This window comes from Rhodnius prolixus, unplaced genomic scaffold (assembly GCF_049639745.1).
Source record: "Rhodnius prolixus isolate KJV_2025 unplaced genomic scaffold, Rpr scaffold_1, whole genome shotgun sequence".
NCBI classification, from domain to species: domain Eukaryota; kingdom Metazoa; phylum Arthropoda; class Insecta; order Hemiptera; family Reduviidae; genus Rhodnius; species Rhodnius prolixus.
In genome coordinates this window covers 26,983,118-27,004,620 of record NW_027411581.1, presented here as the reverse complement: position 1 = coordinate 27,004,620, position 21,503 = coordinate 26,983,118, and the positions used below count along the sequence as shown (strand labels likewise).

General features: G+C 34.3%; 1 protein-coding gene across 3 annotated transcripts in view; it reads right to left on the bottom strand.

The window, feature by feature from the left end:
• The window catches only part of LOC141458226 (cilia-and flagella-associated protein 96-like), a 90,800-nt gene that overhangs the window by 299 nt on the left and 68,998 nt on the right, over nucleotides 1-21,503 (bottom strand). Inside the window, exons 6-8 of one of the 3 annotated variants that reach the window (XR_012460817.1) lie at nucleotides 15,959-16,169; nucleotides 4,149-4,362; nucleotides 1,049-1,512 (exon numbers count right to left, since the gene is read on the bottom strand). Coding sequence is in view for 1 of the 3 variants with exons in the window: in XM_074135965.1 (XP_073992066.1) it covers nucleotides 15,966-16,169 (204 nt within the window). In the remaining 2 variants the exon portion in view is untranslated. Of the gene's footprint in view, nucleotides 1-1,048; nucleotides 1,513-4,148; nucleotides 4,363-14,510; nucleotides 14,683-15,958; nucleotides 16,170-21,503 lie in introns of those variants that run through there. The other 2 variants (XR_012460818.1, XM_074135965.1) reach the window with 2 other exon arrangements.

Genomic DNA, 21,503 nt, shown 5'->3' with positions numbered 1-21,503 from the left:
CTAAAAACTACAATATAATCCTCATAACTTGCTCCTCACGCTATTCTGACTTTAACTCAAACCCTGTATTTTCCCATACATATTTACTCCTTGCATGAAGTTTTTAATGCCTGTACGTCACCATTGTATGTCACAGATTGTGGCATTTGGAATGTAAACACTGCTCACTAAATTACTCAATTTAGCGAGATTGTTCACTTGACTTGTGAGATACTTTTTTTTTGTATTCTTCTTGGAAATGTAACTTTAAAGTGATGCTTTTTAGCGAGCTTCTAGCGAACATTCTAGCGACTCTTGCAAATAGTGTTGTTCAAGAGCTGAGCTATAAGGCTACGTATAAGGTTCGAGCCTTGAGCGCTCGAGCTCTCAGCGCTCAGCGGGTGGTTCGAGTCAGAGCTCGAGCTCTCAGCGGGTGGTTCAAGTCAGAGCTCGAGCTCTCAGCGCTCAGCGGGTGGTTCGAGTCAGAGCTCGAACTCTCAGCGGGTGGTTCAAGTCAGAGCTCGAGCTCTCAGCGCTAAGCGGGTGGCTCGAGTCAGAGCTCGAGCTGAAGCCTCACAGAGAGCTCCAAGGCTCGGCTCAAAAGGCTCGAGCTTTTTTTCTATTTTTTATATAAAGCATTTTATTTGTACTATTAATAAATTCATTTCTACAATAAAAATAAAATCAAGTTACAGCAGCTAATGAATTTTTCAACAGATTTTTTTATAAATTAATGCAATAATTTCTAAAATGTTCGTTGTTCATTGATTACACGTCATTCCTTAAGAATTTAAAAAGGCTCGCACTTTGTGAGAACCTTCAACTCCAGGTTTGTGAGCTTTCCAAATTGAGCTTCACCAGCTCCAGCTTCGAGGGCCACAAGGCTGAAGCTCTGAAGGCTCAAACCGTAAAGGCTCGAGTCGAAGCTCGACTCGGTTGGGCCTTCAGCTCGGACTTAACAACACTACTTGCAAAGCGATCATTCTAGCAAGATTTGCAAAGCGATACTTGTTTATAGCTAAAATTGTTCTGCTATTTCTGCTCATTGCGTATGGAGATATTTACGCACCTAAATGGCGTCCAGAGAGGCTTGAGCTTACAATATCAAGATTGTCTGTTTTTCAGCCCTGAAAACTAACATACTCGTATGTCTTAATTTAGGTAAATTTGTACAACTTTTATCCGACTCAGCGAAACAATAATATGCCTGGTTGCAATAATGCTTTTTTATTGGCTAGCGTTGTTCAGCATTAGTTCATGCTACTACATGGCCTTCTAAAAAGAAGAGGATCTCCTCTCCTAACGCAGGCCTAAAATGTTTTTTTTAGAAATTAATTAAAATAAAACTGATAATTTTGTGTATAAACTCCTTGAGAAAACGGTTTTGAGGAAATCACAAATGAATTGAACTATCTACTCTGTAAAGTGGCTCTTTAATCTCTATACTTGAAGCACGGATGCTGACATCACCCCATCGTACGTAGAAACTCTTGCGATTCTTTTGAAATTAAGCCGTCTCTAGACCAGTTCCTCCTAAACAAATCAAACGCATGAGAATTTTTTTTTTTTAAATTGAAAAAGAATACCTATTACAAATATGTAATTATTGTACAAACAATTCGCAAAATTCTAAAGAGCTTAATAGCCTTATTGCATCTTATGTTTCACTCGAAAATCTGAAGTCGTATACATTTATTTTCTTCTTATAATTATTTTTTTTAAAAGAATTATGTAAATTTAATAATAAAATGTTGTAATTTGTAACTTCACTATTAGACTGCAGAGAAACATACTAAGTATGTTCCTGATTGTATTGTATTAGCTCAGGCGACCAATTAGATTGTAAATTATTCAATCACAATTTTCGCTCTTTACTGGGTTTCATCAAATGAAATTACTTCATTTGTACATATATTTACAAAAATAACTGAGCCAAATTTATAACAGTAATGACATATTTAAACTATCATCAATAAAATTAGTATTAATAGAAATTGACCCAGAAAGTTTGATGGGAGGTTGTATAAGAGCCCTAGTTACCACTATAGTTTTATTTCTCCACGTTCCCAATTGTGGGTCTGGCCAACTAGCCATCACCAAGGGGGTTGTAAGTGAGAGCAGGTTGCGTCTACTAAAATGGAAATTAACAAAGATGTCTCCCACGTTTTCACGAATGTTGAATTTGTTTTCATGTTCTTAAAATGGCGGTATATTAGATATTTGTTTAATTTAATAAACTAATTTGATTAACAGCCCGTGTATTTCACCAATTATTAATCTAGCACTTCCTTCAGCTGCAAGAGAGCTAACTGTGGTTAGCGTTTATTAAATTCCCTTGCGGAGATACCGGGTTCGAATCCAGCTACTGGCCTTTAGATTTCCTCTTGCTAGGAGCTTCTTGTAGCTCACTGACCGATGATGGATAGTGAGTGCCCGGAACGAGAGAATGCTGTCCGGAGGCCGGCAGTGCAATAAGGAAAGTTCCTGACGCCAATAACCACAGATTTCTGACGCGTCTTAAATTTTAAGAACAGAACTTTGAAATTAAAGCACAATTACTGTTGCATCATTTTTGAATTGATGCCTAGCACAATTACTAACTATTATAGCCTACTCTAGAAGCCTATTCTAGAAGTATTAAGAAGAAAATATGTTATTATAGGATTGAATTAATCGTAACTACAACAACCAAACTTCAGATTTGTCGACATTATCATTACTATCCAGAACATTACCTTTACATTCATCTTTTATCCCCCAGCGTGTACCAATTCTTCTCATTTTAATGTTTACAATTTAAATTTAATATCTTTTCATTTTAAACTGGAATTGGCCTGGAATTACCACTGATTATGTATTCTATAATACGAGCAGTATAGGTTATCTAAATCCGTACAAAATGCAGGATTATCTGTACAAGTTTAAGGGGATTTCTTTTTATATTTATTTTGCACTTAAATGGGACTACACCCAATCAGTTAAATAAATAAGATAAATCCGTTTAATTGTACTTGTCTCATTCTAAATTTTATATTTCTTTTCTTCTTAAATAATTACGCGAATAGAAGTTAATTTTGGACAGAGTGGAAACATGATCATTTTATTTATTTTTTTAATGTAAAGCATGTCAACATCTGATTTGATTGGATTTTTCAGTGCAGTGCCAGCCTCTTGACAGTGTTCTCTCGTTTCAGACAACACTGTTCATCACCGGAAAGTGGGCTCTTAGGAACAGAAAATCTAAAGATCATCAGCTGGAATCGAACCCGAGATTTCCAGAGGGTATCCAGTGTGCTCCCATCTGAACTATTCCAAAATGAATCTAATCAAATCTAAGCTAATCTAAAGTGATAAAAAAATGCTTTTCTATTTCATCTGTTCATTTCGTAGTAAATAGTCCTAGAATTTTCTTAACGCACGGACTCTTAAAATTATATATTGTATACAGTGTAAATAGAAAGAAAAAAAATCGTGAACTGCTATTGCACGAAGTGGCGATTATTCTGCATGATTCCATCGCTACCAGTTTTACTCAAAAGTAGATGAATTGAAATTACTTAAAATTAGCCTTTCTAAATATTAGCAAGGTCGTAGTCCGTTTAAACATTTATTTCTAAAAAGTAATTGAAATAATAAGCAAAAATCTTAAATGTTATACTTAAAAGATCGTGCTCTTCAAAAATTTGTGGAGCTTAAAAAAAAAGCTGGTTGCAGCCATTTCATACTAGTAAATTTCTGGCTTGTCCTCAACATCGCAACCAATAAAAATATGAATGTGCTTCTTTTGTTTTTCATGAATGCTACATCCGTGCTTACCACAATAGTAAAGTAAAGTAAAGTAATCGCCTATTTTTTCAGGCGGGGCTTAACGTCCAACTACCAATTAGGTGTCGTGGAGGCGACTAGCAAACATACTTTACTGTAAATTTCTTTTATTAACCATTAAATAAAATCCAAGGCCTAAGACCGGGAATCGAACCGAGTACCACAATACATATTAGCTTCGCAGGTCTCGCCTCTAACCGCTCGGCTACCGTGGCGCCTAGCTTACCACAATATTTCAACATCTTAAATTAACACTTTAAATTAGACTCTAGCATTCTACTAAAATTCCTTAATATTTAATTATTTTAGATAAAATTTTTAGAGTTCACTATCTAATTAATTACCTTTTTCCCATGCTGAATCCATTAAATTGTTTTCTAACTTATTCAACTCCTCGTGAGAAGGAGGCAAGTGGTTTATAAAATGGTAGTCGCCATTGTTATCCAGCTCGTAATTTTCAACGTACGTTTTGAACGGATCACTCACTATGAACTTCTGATCTCTGTCTGGAATTGGATTAGCACCTTTCCATAGAAGTCCCAGCAAGAATACCAATCTCTGAAAATATTTTACTAATTTATTAAATCAAGCGCGTACAAATCTTTTTTATTAATATATAAGCTCAGCATATCTGCTCTAATTTTCACTCTGCAAGCTCTTTCCTTAGATGTTATTATGAAGTTTTAAAAATTCGTCAACATAGATTCATTTCAAAGTTGCCAAAAGAACGTGGAATTAGTTATTAATAAAAATTGATATTTGGTTTTACACATGTAAACAAAAACGTTACGCCCATTATTCTTCTTCCAGTCACAATGGCAGAGAGTATGGCAGCAGTCAGAAGAGGAATACACCCGGATGGTACTAGCATCTTTCTAGAAACCTCTAAACTAACTCCGAGTACGACAAGTATGGTACCGATACTTGTGATACTTGTGTACCACAGCCATCATCCACCTGACCATCTATCATGTTCTTTTAGGCATTCTTAGGGGCAGCTGCCATAATGTGTACATTTTGTGCAATGTCCAGTTTTGAAAAATTGATCTTGTTAGTTATTTATTAAAAATGGACATGATTGAAACTCCATTGTTTGAAAATGTAAACTTTTTATTTTTATTTTCTTTAACTCGAAGCAACTAAGTCCATTTTTCATTCATTGATTCCGAAACTACTTATGATCATTTTCGTTGCTGTTAATTTTGGTAACATGAAGCACTTGAATTGATATTCATTTTCTGGATGCATTTCCTCCTAAATTAATATTTTTGAGCTATGAGCTTTAGACCACCAACTCTATCCGTTTTATCTAAGCACACTTCCGGAATGTTCAATGTATCTGCAAAGTAATGCAATCTTTGCCTAGATATGTCGATCGCTATAAAAATAAAGTAATCGCCTATTTTTTTTTTTTTTTTTTAGGCGGGACTTGACGTCTAACAAGCAATTAGGTGTCTTGGACGGGGGCGGGACCTCATACTTTACTGTAAACAATTTTTCCTAACAAATAAATTTAGTCATATGCGGGATTCGCACTGGGGATCTCACATTTACAAAGCCACGCTCAGGACCACTTTATCATTACCCGCCTCTACGAGTGCTATACTCTGACCAATTATCAACTTTATAATACAGAGGACATTAAATAACGTAAAAGCTTTGGTTTGAAGAACCCAAGTCTGTGGCAATCTAAAAATAAAGTAAGGAAAAGTTTGTGGCTAATTGCAGCGTCTGGTTCTGCAATCCAAATGTTGTTTAAATACAAAGAATTATTTTATTTCGTTTGATTGCCCAGCAACTCGTTATGACTGTGAGCTATTTCTCGTAAGATGAGGGGCGAACACCTTCCTAATTGGAAGAGAAAAGAAACTAAAGACTTATTGTGAACTTCTACCGTTTTATTGTCAACTTTTTCAACCAGGTAAAGAGTTTGGTAGTTCTGACATGTCTGCTTACTCTAAAGGAAGCACGAAGTTAAAATTAACCTTGTACCTTTTTAGTTTCTTTCACTAGGTTCGAGAAAGTATTAAGATGACAAAAACTTTAAATTTGATAATTATTTTTGATTCTATTGTCGGAAACGACAACAAGCTTTTTGGACACGACAACAAGCTTTTCGTACACGACAACAAGCTTTACAGAAAAAGTCAGCTGACCACAAAAGTGCCACGTTACTAAATCATAAAGCTCCAAACTGTGTGAACATATTGCAAGTTATTATTTCCACAACTTTTAATTTAAACGTTTCTCCTGAAAAAAAAAAAAAAATTATTCAGGGCACTTCTGGGACAGAAAGGCAGTTAAGCCTCCCACTTGAAAGCCACTTTCATGATTCCTACAGATTTATTAACTACTAAATAAGTGAAAATTTGAATATTATCAGGCTACTAAATGTGCCACATTGCTGGGTCAATTTTTTGGGTTTTACAATTTTTTCGAAAAAGATTTCAACAACTTTTTTATTTTATATTTTAACTGGGCACACTAATCGTGCGCATATAGCAAACTAATCGTCTATTTTTTCAGGCAGGGCTTAACGTCCAACTACTAGTTTTATATCAAATACGAGGGTGGAAGCACATACTTTACTTTTATCTTTTTTAATTTAAGGCGCATCAATATCTGAGGTTATTGGCGCCCGGAGCTTTTTTCCGTGCATTGCTAGCCTCTGGAACAGTGTTCTCTCGTTACAAACAACACTGTCTATTACTGGACAGTGTGCTGTAAGAAGCTCCTAGAAAGAGAAACTCTAAGGGCCAGCAGCTGGATTCGAACCCATGATCCCTGGTCGGCATTCTAATTATACTCGTAGATCGCCCACTTTTGTTAAAAACACTTTCTGACCAATTAATATACAGGGTGACCAGAGTTATATGCTCCACCCACTTTTTTTTTAAACGGCGGGAAATTTCGAAAAAATAAAAAACACGTATTTAATCATTTTTAGTCTAGTTTATTTTCAGCGATTGACCCATTTTTTAAAACCCTTGTATCTCGAGATACAGCATCCAACTTTTGTTTTTCAAATGAAACGTTATATTTTTTGTTGCATATTTTTGTAGTATTTGAGCTTCTAAAAACAACAAAAATTTTATTTTTGAAATCGGTTAGGTTTTTCAAAAGTTATAGTAACTTAAAATATGGAAAACAAATTTCAGTTTACTGTCAAAATTACGTTATTTTTTTTAAAGAATCTATTCAAACTGGGCACAACCAACGGATAGGCAAGCCAAAACTCTGGACTCCCACGCTTTGCTTGTAGCAGCACTTATGGTGGCGAAGTCAACATCTAGGTAAGCTAGAGTTAGATGGGCAACCATCTTGTTGAAAATGCATATCAAGCCGACGTTGTAGATGAACATCTTCAGCAGAACTGGCAAAATGTCTCTTAAAAAAAAGTTGGATACCTTTCACCAGTTAAGTTCTCTCTGTAGAAGTATGGGCCGATTAGTTGATTTCCTAAAACTCCACACCAAACGTTTGTAGAAAATACAACCTGAACGTCGAATAACTTTAGCCTGCCAAGATCTTGACTTCGCCACCACAAGTGCTGCTAAAAGCAAAACGTGGGAGTCTAGAGTTTTGGCTTGCCTATCCGTTGGTTGTGCCCAGTTTGAATAGATTCTTTAAAAAAAATAACGTAATTTTGACAGTAAACTGAATTTGTTTTTTTCATATTTTAAATTACCATAACTTTTGAAAAACCTAACCGATTTCAAAAAAATTTTTTTTGTTGTTTTCAGGAGCTCAAATACTACAAAAATATGCAACAAAAAATATAACGTTCCATTTGAAAAACAAAAGTTGGATGCTGTATCTCGAGATACAAGGGTTTAAAAAAATGGGTCAATCATTGAAAATAAACTAGACTAAAAATGATTAAATACGTGTTTTTTATTTTTTCGAAATTTCCCGCCGTTTAAAAAAAAGTGGGTGGAGCATATAACTTTGGTCACCCTGTATATTTAAGGGCACTTTTGAGTGATTTCAACTTCCACATCAAGTTCGATTTCAGTTTTATCCTTGTTGCACCACTTATAAAATGTTTATTACACGAATTAAGCGTTTAAGTGAAATTGTAGATTTGATTAAATTCGGCCTATTGGAAGTGAACCGTTTTAGAGATTTTCTTTAAAAAATGATCCAACAACTTTCTTCAAACAGTGGTACTGCATAAATACTATATTCATTTAAAACGTTTTTCATTATTTATTTTCTTTTTAGGCAAAAAATTCAAGTTTCTCGAAAAATTAATTTCGTTAGAGATTATGGTAAGAGAAAGCTGTGTTTAGTTTCCATTAAAATTGTTCAAATTTAGTTTAGTTTAAATAAATGAAAAAGTGGAGAATAAAATTTACAAGTGGTTCAAATCAATTACTACAGCACAATGATATACTTAATGGAAGTGACCTAAATTAAATAGAAAATATTAATATAAAATGTTATTATAAAAAATTCAATAAGGATGTTAAATTTTGACCTCGTTAATTTTTTTTTTTTTTGTAATTAATGAGATTTACTTACGTTTAGTGTAGACACCATGGAACCTACTACATTGAGGTATAATAATTAAAATAGAAATTCTAACCACAGTTAAATTTAAAAAAATGAGTGAATGTGGAACAGGAGAAAGAAGAGAGAGAAATGCCATGAGAAGGGATAATTAAGTGAAAAAAGTATCGCTATCAAAGAGCCTGTTATGTCAAGTATCAGTCACCTAATTAGGCAAAACGTTTTGATGGAGGAGATAAATATATAAAATATTTCCAACCATATTATTATGGTAAAGTGGTATTTAAGTTTATTTAGTAATTAGAAATGTAGTTCTATTATTTTTGCATTTTTAATGACCTCGTTTATTTAGGTGACATCATTTCTGAAATGAGCATGTTTGTACCTGAACTAGTTATTAGCGCTGGTGCTTAAATGAATACATTAGTTTATCAGGAATTTTTTTCTTTGTGATTTTCTTTTGATTTTCTTTTTTTAAGTAAACAAGTAAAGTAATGCCTATTTTATCAGGCCGGCTACTAATCAGGTGTCATGGTCGGAGGCGATTCGCAAACATACTTTACTACTAGGTTCTCATATTAACCATTAAATAAAATCCAAGGCCTAGACCGGGAATCGAACCCAGTACCACCTAACAGCACCTCGATTCTAAAGCGCTCGGCTGTCGAAGCGCCGTACCAATATCTCGTTGCCGGTGGGGACCTCCTTAGAGTGCGATTGTTGCTACTTTAAAACTTATTAGTCTTTGTTAATTAGAATCTAAAAAGAAACATTCCTAAAACTGAAAAAATGGTTACAAAATATCAGAAAAATGAATAATTGCGGGAAGTTAAACACTGACTGTAACTTAGCGATTAAAATGCCAAAATTTTATCAAACATGTATGAAACGATTTTCTATAAACGTCATATACCACTTGGAATATTTTTGTCCATGAAAAAAAAAAAAACAATTACGAGCTCCTCTGAAAGATAGCGGGGGTAGGCTTGCCTGGAATTGCAGGGTCAGGGAGCAAAGTACATTTCAGTGTAATGTACGGTTTTGGGTCTCACAAGAAAATAAAATGAGTGATTCAAATTCAGAGTTAAAAGGAAATTCCTCTGACCACCAAAAAAGAAGGGAATTCATTTAACTAAAAGTACCATTTCAAACAAGATTATTCTTTGATTTTATCCGTCACAGCATCCTCGGTCCGCTTTTGGACACGCGTCCATTATGAGAGGTACTCCTTACTTTGGGTTAATATTATCCAGCACTGCAGTCATAACTGCATTTTATTAGATTTTTCTTTAAGTTGGTACTTTTTTTAAATTGTCTTGTATGACTTTTCTCCAAAAATTAGGGCTTTGAATTAAATATTAGGGCATTTAGAGGAGGCTTTGAATTAAATATTAGGGCATTTAGAGGAGGCTTTGAATTAAATATCAGGGCATTTAGAGGAGGCTTTGAATTAAATATTAGGGCATTTAGAGGAGGCTTTGAATTAAATATTAGGGCATTTAGAGGAGGCTTTGAATTAAATATTAGGGCATTTAGAGGAGGCTTTGAATTAAATATTAGGGCATTTAGAGGAGGCTTTGAATTAAATATCAGGGCATTTAGAGGAGGCTTTGAATTAAATATTAGGGCATTTAGAGGAGGCTTTGAATTAAATATTAGGGCATTTAGAGGAGGCTTTGAATTAAATATTAGGGTATTTAGAGGAGGCTTTGAATTAAATATTAGGGTATTTAGAGGAGGCTTTGAATTAAATATTAGGGCATTTAGAGGAGGCTTTGAATTAAATATTAGGGTATTTGGAGGAGGCCTTGAATTAAATATTAGGACATTTAGAGGAGGCTTTGAATTAAATATTAGGGCATTTAGAGGAGGCTTTGAATTAAATATTTTTTTAAAATTCTTTGTTTATAAAAAAAAGTAAAGTATGAACTTACGGAATTGCCGTAAGAGAAATTCTTGCGAGTCTGCACTCCAAATTCTGTATTATTAGGATTCCACCTTTTGGGTGGAAGAACATTATTTAATGCAGATCTAATACAATTCCTGTCAATCAAAGCAATATTCGGTGTTTCAGCCTGAACTGTTTAGAACTTTGAAAGAGAAACATCTCTGAATTGAATTGCTCTTGTTTCAATTGATTTAATGATACACTCACTGATTGGTTGTATGTTAGCATCCATCTTCAATTTCATTACTTCTTTGGAATAATTACATTTTGCCCTCAGTACATTATACATTAGCTTTATTAGTTCATTTCTTTATGTATACATTTTTAGCAATTTTTGTTCCGAAAAATATGTAGTAAATTTAACAAGTTTCTGCATTTTTGTCTGTGTAATGAGTAGCGTTAAAGGAAGTGCTGAAACAATAATGTTTGCCTGGTCTGCAGCTTACGGGACATGGCTAACTTTTCTATCCCATAACACTCAGTTAATAAAATAGAACTATGTTCTTTAATTAATATCTGGCGATTCACTAAATCGATTTTCACTTTATTGTTCATGTATAATAAAACTTCACCAAAAAAACCACTTGAAAATCATAGAACTACAATGTTTAATCTGGCATACCTAGCGCTAATCTTTATTGCGAAATTCATTAACTACTTTAAGGGGTGGATAAGTTGCAGTTTATATAAAGAAATTTATGTAAATGGGCACCTTGTAAGAACCCAAATTGTAGGTTTTATGTATTAAAAAGTTTAAAATAATTAACTGTTTCTTTACATTTCTCCTTGCTATAATTTTTATGTGAGATGATAAAATTCATTCCAACCAAACTTAGAATTTGGATTAAGGTGTTATTACTCTTCATATTTGTTCTTAGTTGGATGGACCGGGAGGAACTTCTCTAAGATTCTGATTGATCAGATTCACTGCTGAGCATATCCATGTGTCCTCTTCTGGCAAATGCTGTAGGTTTAAGCATTCGAGCTCTTTGGAGTCTTAGTGCTCCAACGCCCTTAACAGACTTCAAGTCTACACTTGTAGCCGACTGTGACGACAGAGTGGGGTTATTGCTTCCTTCCTTCGGTCTCCTTGGTGAGTCTCAGCCGCCTCCATTCACCTAATATCGCATCACTATTCTCCCATAAACCAATCTTTTACCTGCCAATGGCATGTGCTTGTAACCGAGTTGTGAGGGACGGTTTACGCTACAGGCAAATTCCTTCAGTGTGGACTTTGTGCTCTAATACTTGCCTTTGCTCTGGACTCTGTTAAACTGGCAACCAGAGTCTAACACAATTTTCGTCGAATTGCTAGCAAAATATGCATGGGCGAATTCCCAGATATTCTGTGCCTGGTATCAGAAACCTGGAAGCTATATCTGTAGAGCAGCTCAGGCGCTATGTTAATGCGTGACAGTTGCTTGTCATTCAATCTTAGCTTGTCTGCGGTCACTAGAGTGCTTAAAGCCACACCGACGATGCCATGGACCCAATGTTGAGAATTCTAGCTCTAGTTGTGGAGATGTAATACCTAGCGTTGAAAGCCTGTTACAGAATCAAACATACTGGTTTCTGGCAAGGAAAGCGATATAGTCTTTCTATCTTCTATCGCGCGATTATTTTTAAGTTTTCCATTATGATTTTATCTACTGAAAAAGTGACCAAGCCATTTGATATTGTTCATTCTTACAGCGTAGGGTTCACTTCAAGGGAAGGTTGGAATGCGACAGATTAGTCAGATGTTAGAATCCCGCCTTTTACTACCTATTTTACACCTGGGTAGTTCCAGAAAAGATAGAAAGATTGTGAGCAGTGGTTAATTTTTTAAGTTAGCGATACTCTTGGCCTGTCTTGGTAGGTGGACAACTGTCTTCTAACTGTGGTATTCTTTATAGCTATTGGCTTGAGCGGATACTGCGCATTTTAAAAGATATGTACCATATCGTGTTGGCAGACTCCGTTAAATAGTAAATTCATGTGGCTTAATTTGGGAATTGAAACTGGAATGTTCCAAAGTCTGGCAAACGTTTCTTCTACCAAGAATATTCTTCTATTTTTGGTTCCATGTCCTATGGAGTGTCTCAGCTAAGAGAGGGAAGAAATTAGAGATCCGGCTGTTGACTTGGGTACGGTTTATGACTGTTTTGGTTCAGACATTGCTGATAAGAAGATGATTTTTTTGTTGTCTCTCAGTCTACTCTTTGGACCTTTTTGGAGTAGCGTATGCTTAGTCCTCCAACTGATTACGAATACTTTTAGTAAGGTACAATATTGACATTTTTTTTTTTTTGACAAATGAACTCGGTTTATGTAACCACATTCTTGCGGACCCAGAGTCAGAAGTCATAATTCCAGTTATGCATTTCTAATAATGGAGGATGACAAGATAGATAATCTCGTCAGTGGGGAAATAAATCGCCAATGCAGTTTTCACAAAAATCGCCAAATATTGATTAATAATTTGCAAATTTATTAGTATTTGGACAGAATTTTAACAAATATCATTTAATTTATTGTTTCCACACAGAAGTACCCCTACCATTACATATGGTACAGGTAGATAAATATTTAATGTATTTAATTCATGTAATTAAGTGCCACTTTGGTCAACAATCACTAAAATCTCTTACAATGACTTAATCTAGTAAATCGTGCAGTATAAATTAATTACGTATATATTAAGATTACATAGAGTGAAAATAAATTATATTCAGCCAAAAATTCATCTTAAATTGAATAATGTATTCATCACAAAATAGTACATACATCATTCCGTTTGTTAACCATCTAAATAAATGAAAACTTTCATAAAAGAACATAAGTAAACATCAATAAAATCTTTATTCCTACTACTAGTATCTATATTTTATTTGGTTTATTTTATCAAAGTCTACAGTTTGCACAAAGAATAAACCTTCTTAACGATTTTTTATTACATACGGAATACATACATGTCTTTGCATACATATTTAATCAATGGGTATTTTAAAGTAGATCGCTTTTGTAAAAATGGATACATACTTGGAGACATAAAACACAGATGGACAATAGGAATGTGAAAGTAGGATTTCAAATGTAATATATTAATAAAAAACAAAGAACTTATTTTATTGTACAGGGTGACCAGAGTTAAATGCTCCACCCACTTTTTTTTTAACGGCGGGAAATTCCGAAAAAATAAAAAACACGTATTTAATCATTTTTAGTCTAGTTTATTTTCAGTGATTGGCCCATTTTTTTAAACCCTTGTATCTCGAGATACAGTATCCAACTTTTGTTTTTCAAACGGAACGTAATATTTTTTGTTGCACATTTTTGTAGTATTTGAGCTCCTAAAAACAACAAAAAAAATTTTTTGAAATCGGTTAGGTTTTTCAAAAGTTATGGTAATTTAAAATATGAAAAACAAATTTCAGTTTATTGTCTAAATTATGTTATTTTTTTTTAAAGAATCTGTTCAAACTGGGCACAATTAACGGATAGGCAAGCCAAAACTCTGGACTCCCACGCTTTGCTTGTAGCAGCACTTCCGGTGGCAAAGTCAAGATCTAGGCAGGCTAGAGTTATTCGACGTTTCAGATCATCGACTGAAGCCACGGGATTAAGGATACTTTACACTTTATTTTTCTAGGTATACCCATGAAAAATAGTCCATTTGGGTTAAGTCCGGAGATCGAGGTGGCCATTGGATGGGACAATGAGTCCCTAAGCACTTTTCATGGAAATTTCTGTCCAGGTAACCTCGAACAACTCTCGCATCTTCAAGCAGAACTGGCAAAATGTCTCTTAAAAAAAAGTTGGACACCTTTCACCAGTTAAGTTCTCTCTGAAGAAGTATGGGCCGATTAGTAGAAAAAACAACCTGAACGTCGAATAACTCTATCCTCCCTAGATCTTGACTTCGCCACCACAAGTGCTGCTACAAGCAAAGCGTGGGAGTCTAGAGTTTTGGCTTGCCTATCCGTTGATTGTGCCCAGTTTGAACAGATTCTTTAAAAAAAATAACGTAATTTTAACAAAAAACTGAAATTTGTTTTTCATATTTTAAATTACTATAACTTTTGAAAAACCTAACCGATTTCAAAAAAAATTTTTTTGTTGTTTTTAGGAGCTCAAATACTACAAAAATATGCAACAAAAAATTTAACGTTCCATTTGATAAAACAAAGTTGAATGCTGTATCTCGAGATACAAAGGTTCAAAAAAATGGGTCAATCACTGAAAATAAACTAGACTAAAAATGATTAAATACGTGTTTTTTATTTTTTCGAAATTTCCCGCCGTTAATAAAAAAGTGGGTGGAGCATATTATTTTGGTCACCCTGTATACATTGTTAATTGTAATTGTACAAAATTATTAAATACCACGGATACGATTTTATTTTATTCTTCACCATATTCTGTCCTTTTATGTAGACCTTTCAAACAGAAAACAAAAAGACAATGATTCAAAACAAGTATTTAGTTAAATAGATTCAACTATAGAGTTGAATTTTAAAATATAATTAATATTAAAAATGGTTTATTCAAGCAAATGTTTAAATGAATGGCTTGAAAACATTTCTATAGCCATTGAAACTCATAATTCAATTTTAATTTTGTAAAGTTGCCTATCAATTTAAAAGAATTATTCTTTTGGTAAAGTTATTATCAGACGAATTCGAAAAAAAAACTTATTGAAAATACTCCTACAACTGTCTTGTACTACAGTTCTCTTTTAACAAATTTCTACTACTTACAACACTTTATCAAAATCTGGATTTTGAAAACATGTAACATGTCTAATTCTTCCCTGATCAGAATCCTTTAAAACCTGTTTCCTAGAAAAGTAATTCAAATAAGTTCTAGCGCTAAGTATTAGAAGCACATTCTAAATTTGGGCTCAATCGTATGAGACGTTTTCAGTAACTCTAAAAGCCTTAATCAAGTGGGAAATCCAGAAAATTTCAGTGAGTGGTTCTTCCGATTGCAGAATTTTTATATCAACTCGAAACTTTGGAACTTATTTAACTCTCTCTATTCTGGTATTCTTCCGAAACCTTCAAATTTCCTGGTTTTCTTAGCCGAAAGTTTATCCAAATGTTTTACCTGCTATTGCTATCTTTTCTCTTTATTAATTTCTATATTTATTAGATATGTAAATAGGGAAATCGTCCTTTTTTAATCAGAGAAGTTATAGTTTGTAAACTGCTTTCAGTCATGTTCATTTTTTTCCTAACTTATTTTCCATGACTTATTTTATGGGTCTAAATTCATGAAAGGTAAAGTTTCATGAAAAGTGTTTAAATTTTGGCACGAACTTATTTATGATGAAAATTGACTAAATATTTATTTGTGGGCTTGTAATCAGATATCGGGCTCTGATTGTTCAGAGGTTGGTGAGAAGAAAGTTAACTACTCAGATGGCGATACCGAATTAGAAGAGCAAAAAGTTGAAGATTTTGAAATATTTGATTATGAAGATCAAAATAGATATGTTTCCCTTTTTAAACTAACATCACTAATAATATGCATTTTATAACAATACTTTAATTCGTACCTTCCAGTTAATAATTTATTATGAGTCATTATTTTATTTTGTAATATAAAAAAAGTTTTAATGAAAAAATCTTACATCTATCCAAATCAATTAAACTTATAATTGATAAAAGATTAATAACTTGAAGATTTCTTATTTATGACAAGAATTATTACCTGCTTTCTATTGGCTCATCTCATACGAATGAGAGGAATCTTCGTCTCCGTAAGATATTTTCACATTGCGGTAAGTATTACCGCTTTCAGGCAAGAATAAATCGCCCAGCATGAGAAAACCGTCTAGATTTGCTTCATCGTGCTGCGACTTATGTTTATTAGATGTACTCGTAGATTCATTGCTGCATATAGATGCCAACAGAAATAGTACCTGAAAGTATTGTATTTATTGTTTTTGTATAAGTTATTTGGTTCAGTAATTTGTTGTTCTTTAAGAATACTATAAACAAAAATTAACCGAGTTTGTGAGTCAATTGTTTGAGTAAAGGTGATTTCTTATTTTCATTAACTGCAAATTACAATAATTCAAATATAAAAGAAAAATATTTTGCCTACTATTTTAAAGAACTTTATTCTTTTGCTTTGATATGATAATAAATTTCTTATTTTACTGCAAAAGTATAGCAATTCAACAATTAAAATCTACTATTTAACAAAAGCGATACATTTACGATTTTAAGATTTCAAACTTATTCTGTTCAAGGAACCGAATCTCACAGATTCTTTACAATCTCCCTACCATCAGTATTCCCTGTGAAAACGTTCCTAAATATCACTGAGAGAAAGTGATAGTCATAATAATCTACCTTACGGTCGAGTTCAATGGGAAAACTTTTTTGTAACTTCCTTAAAAATTTCAGAAATATGTGTATGCATATATGTATAAATATGAATATTTTACCCAGCATATTATGAAATGTCATAAATAATAGTGAATATGCACACATGAACATGCACTTGATCACACAGAGAGAGAAGCTACCCATTGGTAACACTCCCTAATTTATGAGCTAATTGCTTTCGTCACCCGATAAGGGAATTGCGTTTTAACCAGGGAAGGTTATCTGAATTGGAGATGGCGGACCTGAGGATTAGGGTGGGATTCTAGGGATTGGTGAAATCGAGCTATTACACTGACAAAAGGAAACCTTTGAATTCAGATTAGAAAACTCAAAATTGATAAACCACGGGATTTCATTTCTCGAATTTCTCTTACAGCAATCCTCAAAGTATTTATTTATTTCGTTTAGATAAGATATATTACTAAGTGTTAGTATTCAAAATAATTAGACGGTACTTTGAAGAAATATAGCTACGTAAAAATGCGCTTAATTTAATCTTGCTAGCAACATGTAAGCATTAGACTTATAGACTACACTTGTTCCATGAATGTATGTTACTAAGTCTTAAAAGAATCTGTAGCGTTTAGTATTCAAGAAAGTGTCAACAAGTAAAAAAAAGCTAATTGGTACAACTTGATTAAGAGATTTTCATCTTTCAAGTTACTATCGGCTCCTAATCGAAACTTAAAGCTAGAACTTCGTTGCGAATTCCCATTTGTGAGTAGAGTGTATTCTTAAACAACACCATCACAAACATCATAACATTTGAGCTGAAGATAGCCTCAAACACTTATTTCCAAAGAAATATCAAGATATTAAAAAATTAACAATATAACGTCATTTCCTTTTACTAGTAATCGCAGAAAGTAAACAAGTGAGCTTTCTAAATTTAAATTTGTGAAAGTAAACACAATGTAATGTTTTGTGTCAGTACTAATACAAGAATTTAAATTTAAAATAATTAATACTTACTATAAATTTAAACATTGCTTGGACAAAGAGAACAACTAAAATTGTAATTAAAAAAAATTTGAGTTTTAGTTTGCAATTACACAGTTTAAGGAAAACTGGTTAAAGTAAAGAAATTTTGTTTTTATCAACAAATATTCTGTTTGAACTATCTCCGGTGGGTGGTTATTAAATTTGTTGATACTTTAACTTCCTTATTTATTTTTTTTAATTGGTTTATTTGTGGTTAAGATAGAATTAATCTACTTTTGTAAAATTACAGAATAGAATTTAATCAGTAAGTTCATTTACATTACAGGAAATATATATTCAGAAAAATATAGGTTACAACCTGAACTGTTCCACCTGTTTAGTACCGAACATCGAGAACCCAATCTGCTCACACTAACCGTCATGAGATTAGTAGGTATTCTCTAATCTACCTCACAAACACTAGAAAATGGGTCCGCTACGAGTTCCATTGTGTAGAGATAACACCATGAACTACAATGCTCCAGTAAGGTTTAATCTGAGTGATGACCTAGACCAGGGGTCGGCAACCTATTTTAAGTCGAGAGCCATTTCTCCTTAAATAATTTTAATAAATCTTACCAAAAGCCGCAAGGATGGTAGTGTGAACAACTCTGAAGATCATTTGTATTCACAAATTATTATTTTATGATATTCAGTAACGTTTAAATGTTTTATATATTTATTTTCACATATACATAAAGTAAATATACAAATAAATAATAACTAAACCTGTATTTGAATGAAAATGGCGGCATTCCTATATATTACGTACTGTATTTTAATATAATTCTATTCAATTTCTAACCTATCACATTTAAAATTCTTTTTGAAAAAATATCTTTACTTTAATAAATGAAATTTTCATTTGTTTCAATAAAATTGGAGTATACAATTTATTTTGGACAGGCTGAAGAGCCACACAATTTGGATAAAAGAGCCGATGCGGCTCGCGAGCCGCGGGTTGCCGACCCCTGACCTAGACAGATACAGTCGTTTTGCTAATAGCATTGTCTGGTCCCCAATCCAGCGTTTTAGATTTACGACATTTCACCAATCTTAGAACATATGATTTTAAAGTTCAGAAAGGTCGTACAATTTTATGGGTTCTATTCCAATAAAAGAAGGAGAGACGCTTAATTTGGCCAACCTAACCATCTACATTTATAAATTGATCTGCAATGTTTGGATAAGTGAAAGCATGCCAAAGGAATGGAGCAGGGCAATTTTGTGCCCTGTGTATAAAAAAGGCGATACACTCAACTGCGAGAATTATCGAAGCATTGCTTTGCTCTCGGTGGCATACTAAATCCTATCGATAGCAATTTATAGAAGATTAATCACAAAGGCGGAAACCATTCTTGGTTAGTATCAGTGCGGTTTAGACCGAGAAAGGCCACGACAGATCACATCTTCACTTGTAGGCAAATATTTGAAAAGACCTGTGAATATAATGTCGATCTGCAGCATTTGTTCGAAGACTTCAAACAGGCCTACGATAGCATCAATCGCCGAGTAGCGCTAGCGGACCTTAGAAGGTTAGGAATATCAAGAAAATTGGTCCGGTTGGTGAGTTTAACCTGGGGAGATACATGTGGTCAGGTCAAAGTACAGAACTCGCTGTCTGAGAGCTTCCCCATTGAAAGAGGATTGAGACAAGGCGACCGGCTTTCTCCCTTGATATTCAACATATGCCTGGAAATGGCCACAAGAGCCATAAGGACGAACCAGGAGGGCACCATATACAACAGGTTGACCCAACACTTGGCATATGCGGATGATGTGTTAATTGTTGCTAGGTCAAGGGCAGCATTAGAAGGAGCATTTGAAGAGTTTGAACTAGCGGCAAAAAAACGAGGCCTGGAGATAAACAAAGAGAAGACAAAGCTCATGCGCACCTCAAGGCTCCAGAGTCAATGAGAAGAGTAAGTTCAGATACTCAATTATACCTTCTCCACATGCGTCAAATTCTAATACCTTGGCTCCGTACTAACAGCAAATTCTGACATAACCGCTGAAATAAAAGGAAGAGTAACTGCAGGAAACAGGTGTTTGGATGCGTTACAAAAAGTTTTGCGGTTTAAGAATTTGCCACATCCGGCGAAAATTATTATTTATAAAACAATAATAAGGCCCGGTAGTGATGTACGGTAGCGAGACTTGGGCAATGACACAAGAATGTGAGAATATGCTGAGGATTTGGGAGTGAAAAGTGTTGCGGAAAATCTACGGCCCGGTGTACATTGACGGTGAATGGAGGCTCCGAAAGAACGAAGAACTCAAGAGACCATACGGAGAACCCGACATAGTTTCTTGTATCAAAAAAGGAAAGGCTGAGGTGGCTCGGCCATGTTGCCACGGATGCCCCATCACCGAGTTCCTAAAAAAGTACTATATGGATACCCGTGGGGGGAGGGGCGCAGAGGTCGTCCCAGGATAAGATGGTTAGATGACGTAGAAAGAGATCTGCGAAAGGTGAGTGTTAGAAGATGGCGCCTAAAAGCCGAGGACAGGGAAGAGTGGCACTCCATGGGAAGAAGAACCATCTACATTTTTCCAGCAACAACCCCAATAAATACCAATAAAGGACAAAATTAAAAGACAAATTTGAATATTAAACCAACAACACATTCAGGACCAATAAAGAGCGCGTAAACACTCTTGGTATAAGAAACTCCCTCCAGCCTGATGGTTTCAGCCGAGTCTATCCACCCGATAAGATACGATATTCCAGTAGAAGCAATAGTTACCAACCGTTCCCTTCTATCCTTCATAGAACCATCCGAAATTTTTACTTTGACCTAAAGTAATTAATCAGGTTTTACACATGGCGGTCACAGATAGAATGAGAAACAACAAAACCTATTAGCCACTCTGTTAGAAGGTGTATCTGATCGTAAGGGTTCGAGCAGATGTCTCTAGACATCACTACTCTTTTGTTTTGTTGTTTGTGAGATGTAGGAATAAACCAAAAACCCATGTCCTGACGCAAAGTTGGGTTTGTGAGCAGATTTGGTTCAAGAGCTCCGCTTGATCTTGAACTAGCTTAGTATCCCACTAAAATTGTCAGATTTGTTCTGAGAGCTGTGAGCTGGGACTGAGCTGGTTTTTGTCTAAGAAGCGACTAATTGGCTGTTTGGAGGGGAAGGGGGAGCAACTATAAGAACCTAGAGGGGTTTAGCATAACCTAGTGCTTAGTCTATCCTCACAGAGAATAATAATTATCAATTAGTTTCTTTTTGTTATTTATTTTTTATGTAATTAATTTTTTTTTTAATTGAAAATGAGTTCGTTAACGTAATTTCCCTATCTTTGTGCATTTAACTAGGGCATCTATCTACGCCACAATTACTAATTAAACGTTGGTCTTGTTACTTTAAATAAAAAGTTTCCTTAAACAGTCCAACTGCGCCCCTCCTTCCGCCTAACAAGGAATTGACAAAGACATTGCTAATTGGTCATCTTAGACAAAACCAAAAGAAAAAATAAAATTATAATAAAAAAAAGAAGAATAAAAACGCTAAGTGAGTATAATGTTAACCGCTCTGCTTTCCTATTTGATTGCAGAGAATTTATTCGACATTTATTGTAATATTACGAAATGAAATAATATATGTTTCATATAATAAATTTCAGAAAAATTATATTTAATGAGCTCGTAACGTTGATCAATCTGTTTTGAAGAGTGGTCAGATAAGTTGAGAGTAGGCTAGAAAATGTAGAACGCCTCTTTGTGAGTCACTCTCCAACCCACCGGGTGACTTACAATTCAACTCAAGAGTTAGCAGAAATTCTTCCTTATCACCACCGCATCATTATTGTCTTCTTGAAGAAATAACAGTTTTGCCAGAGTTAAACAAGACCGCTAGCAGTATCTACCCAAC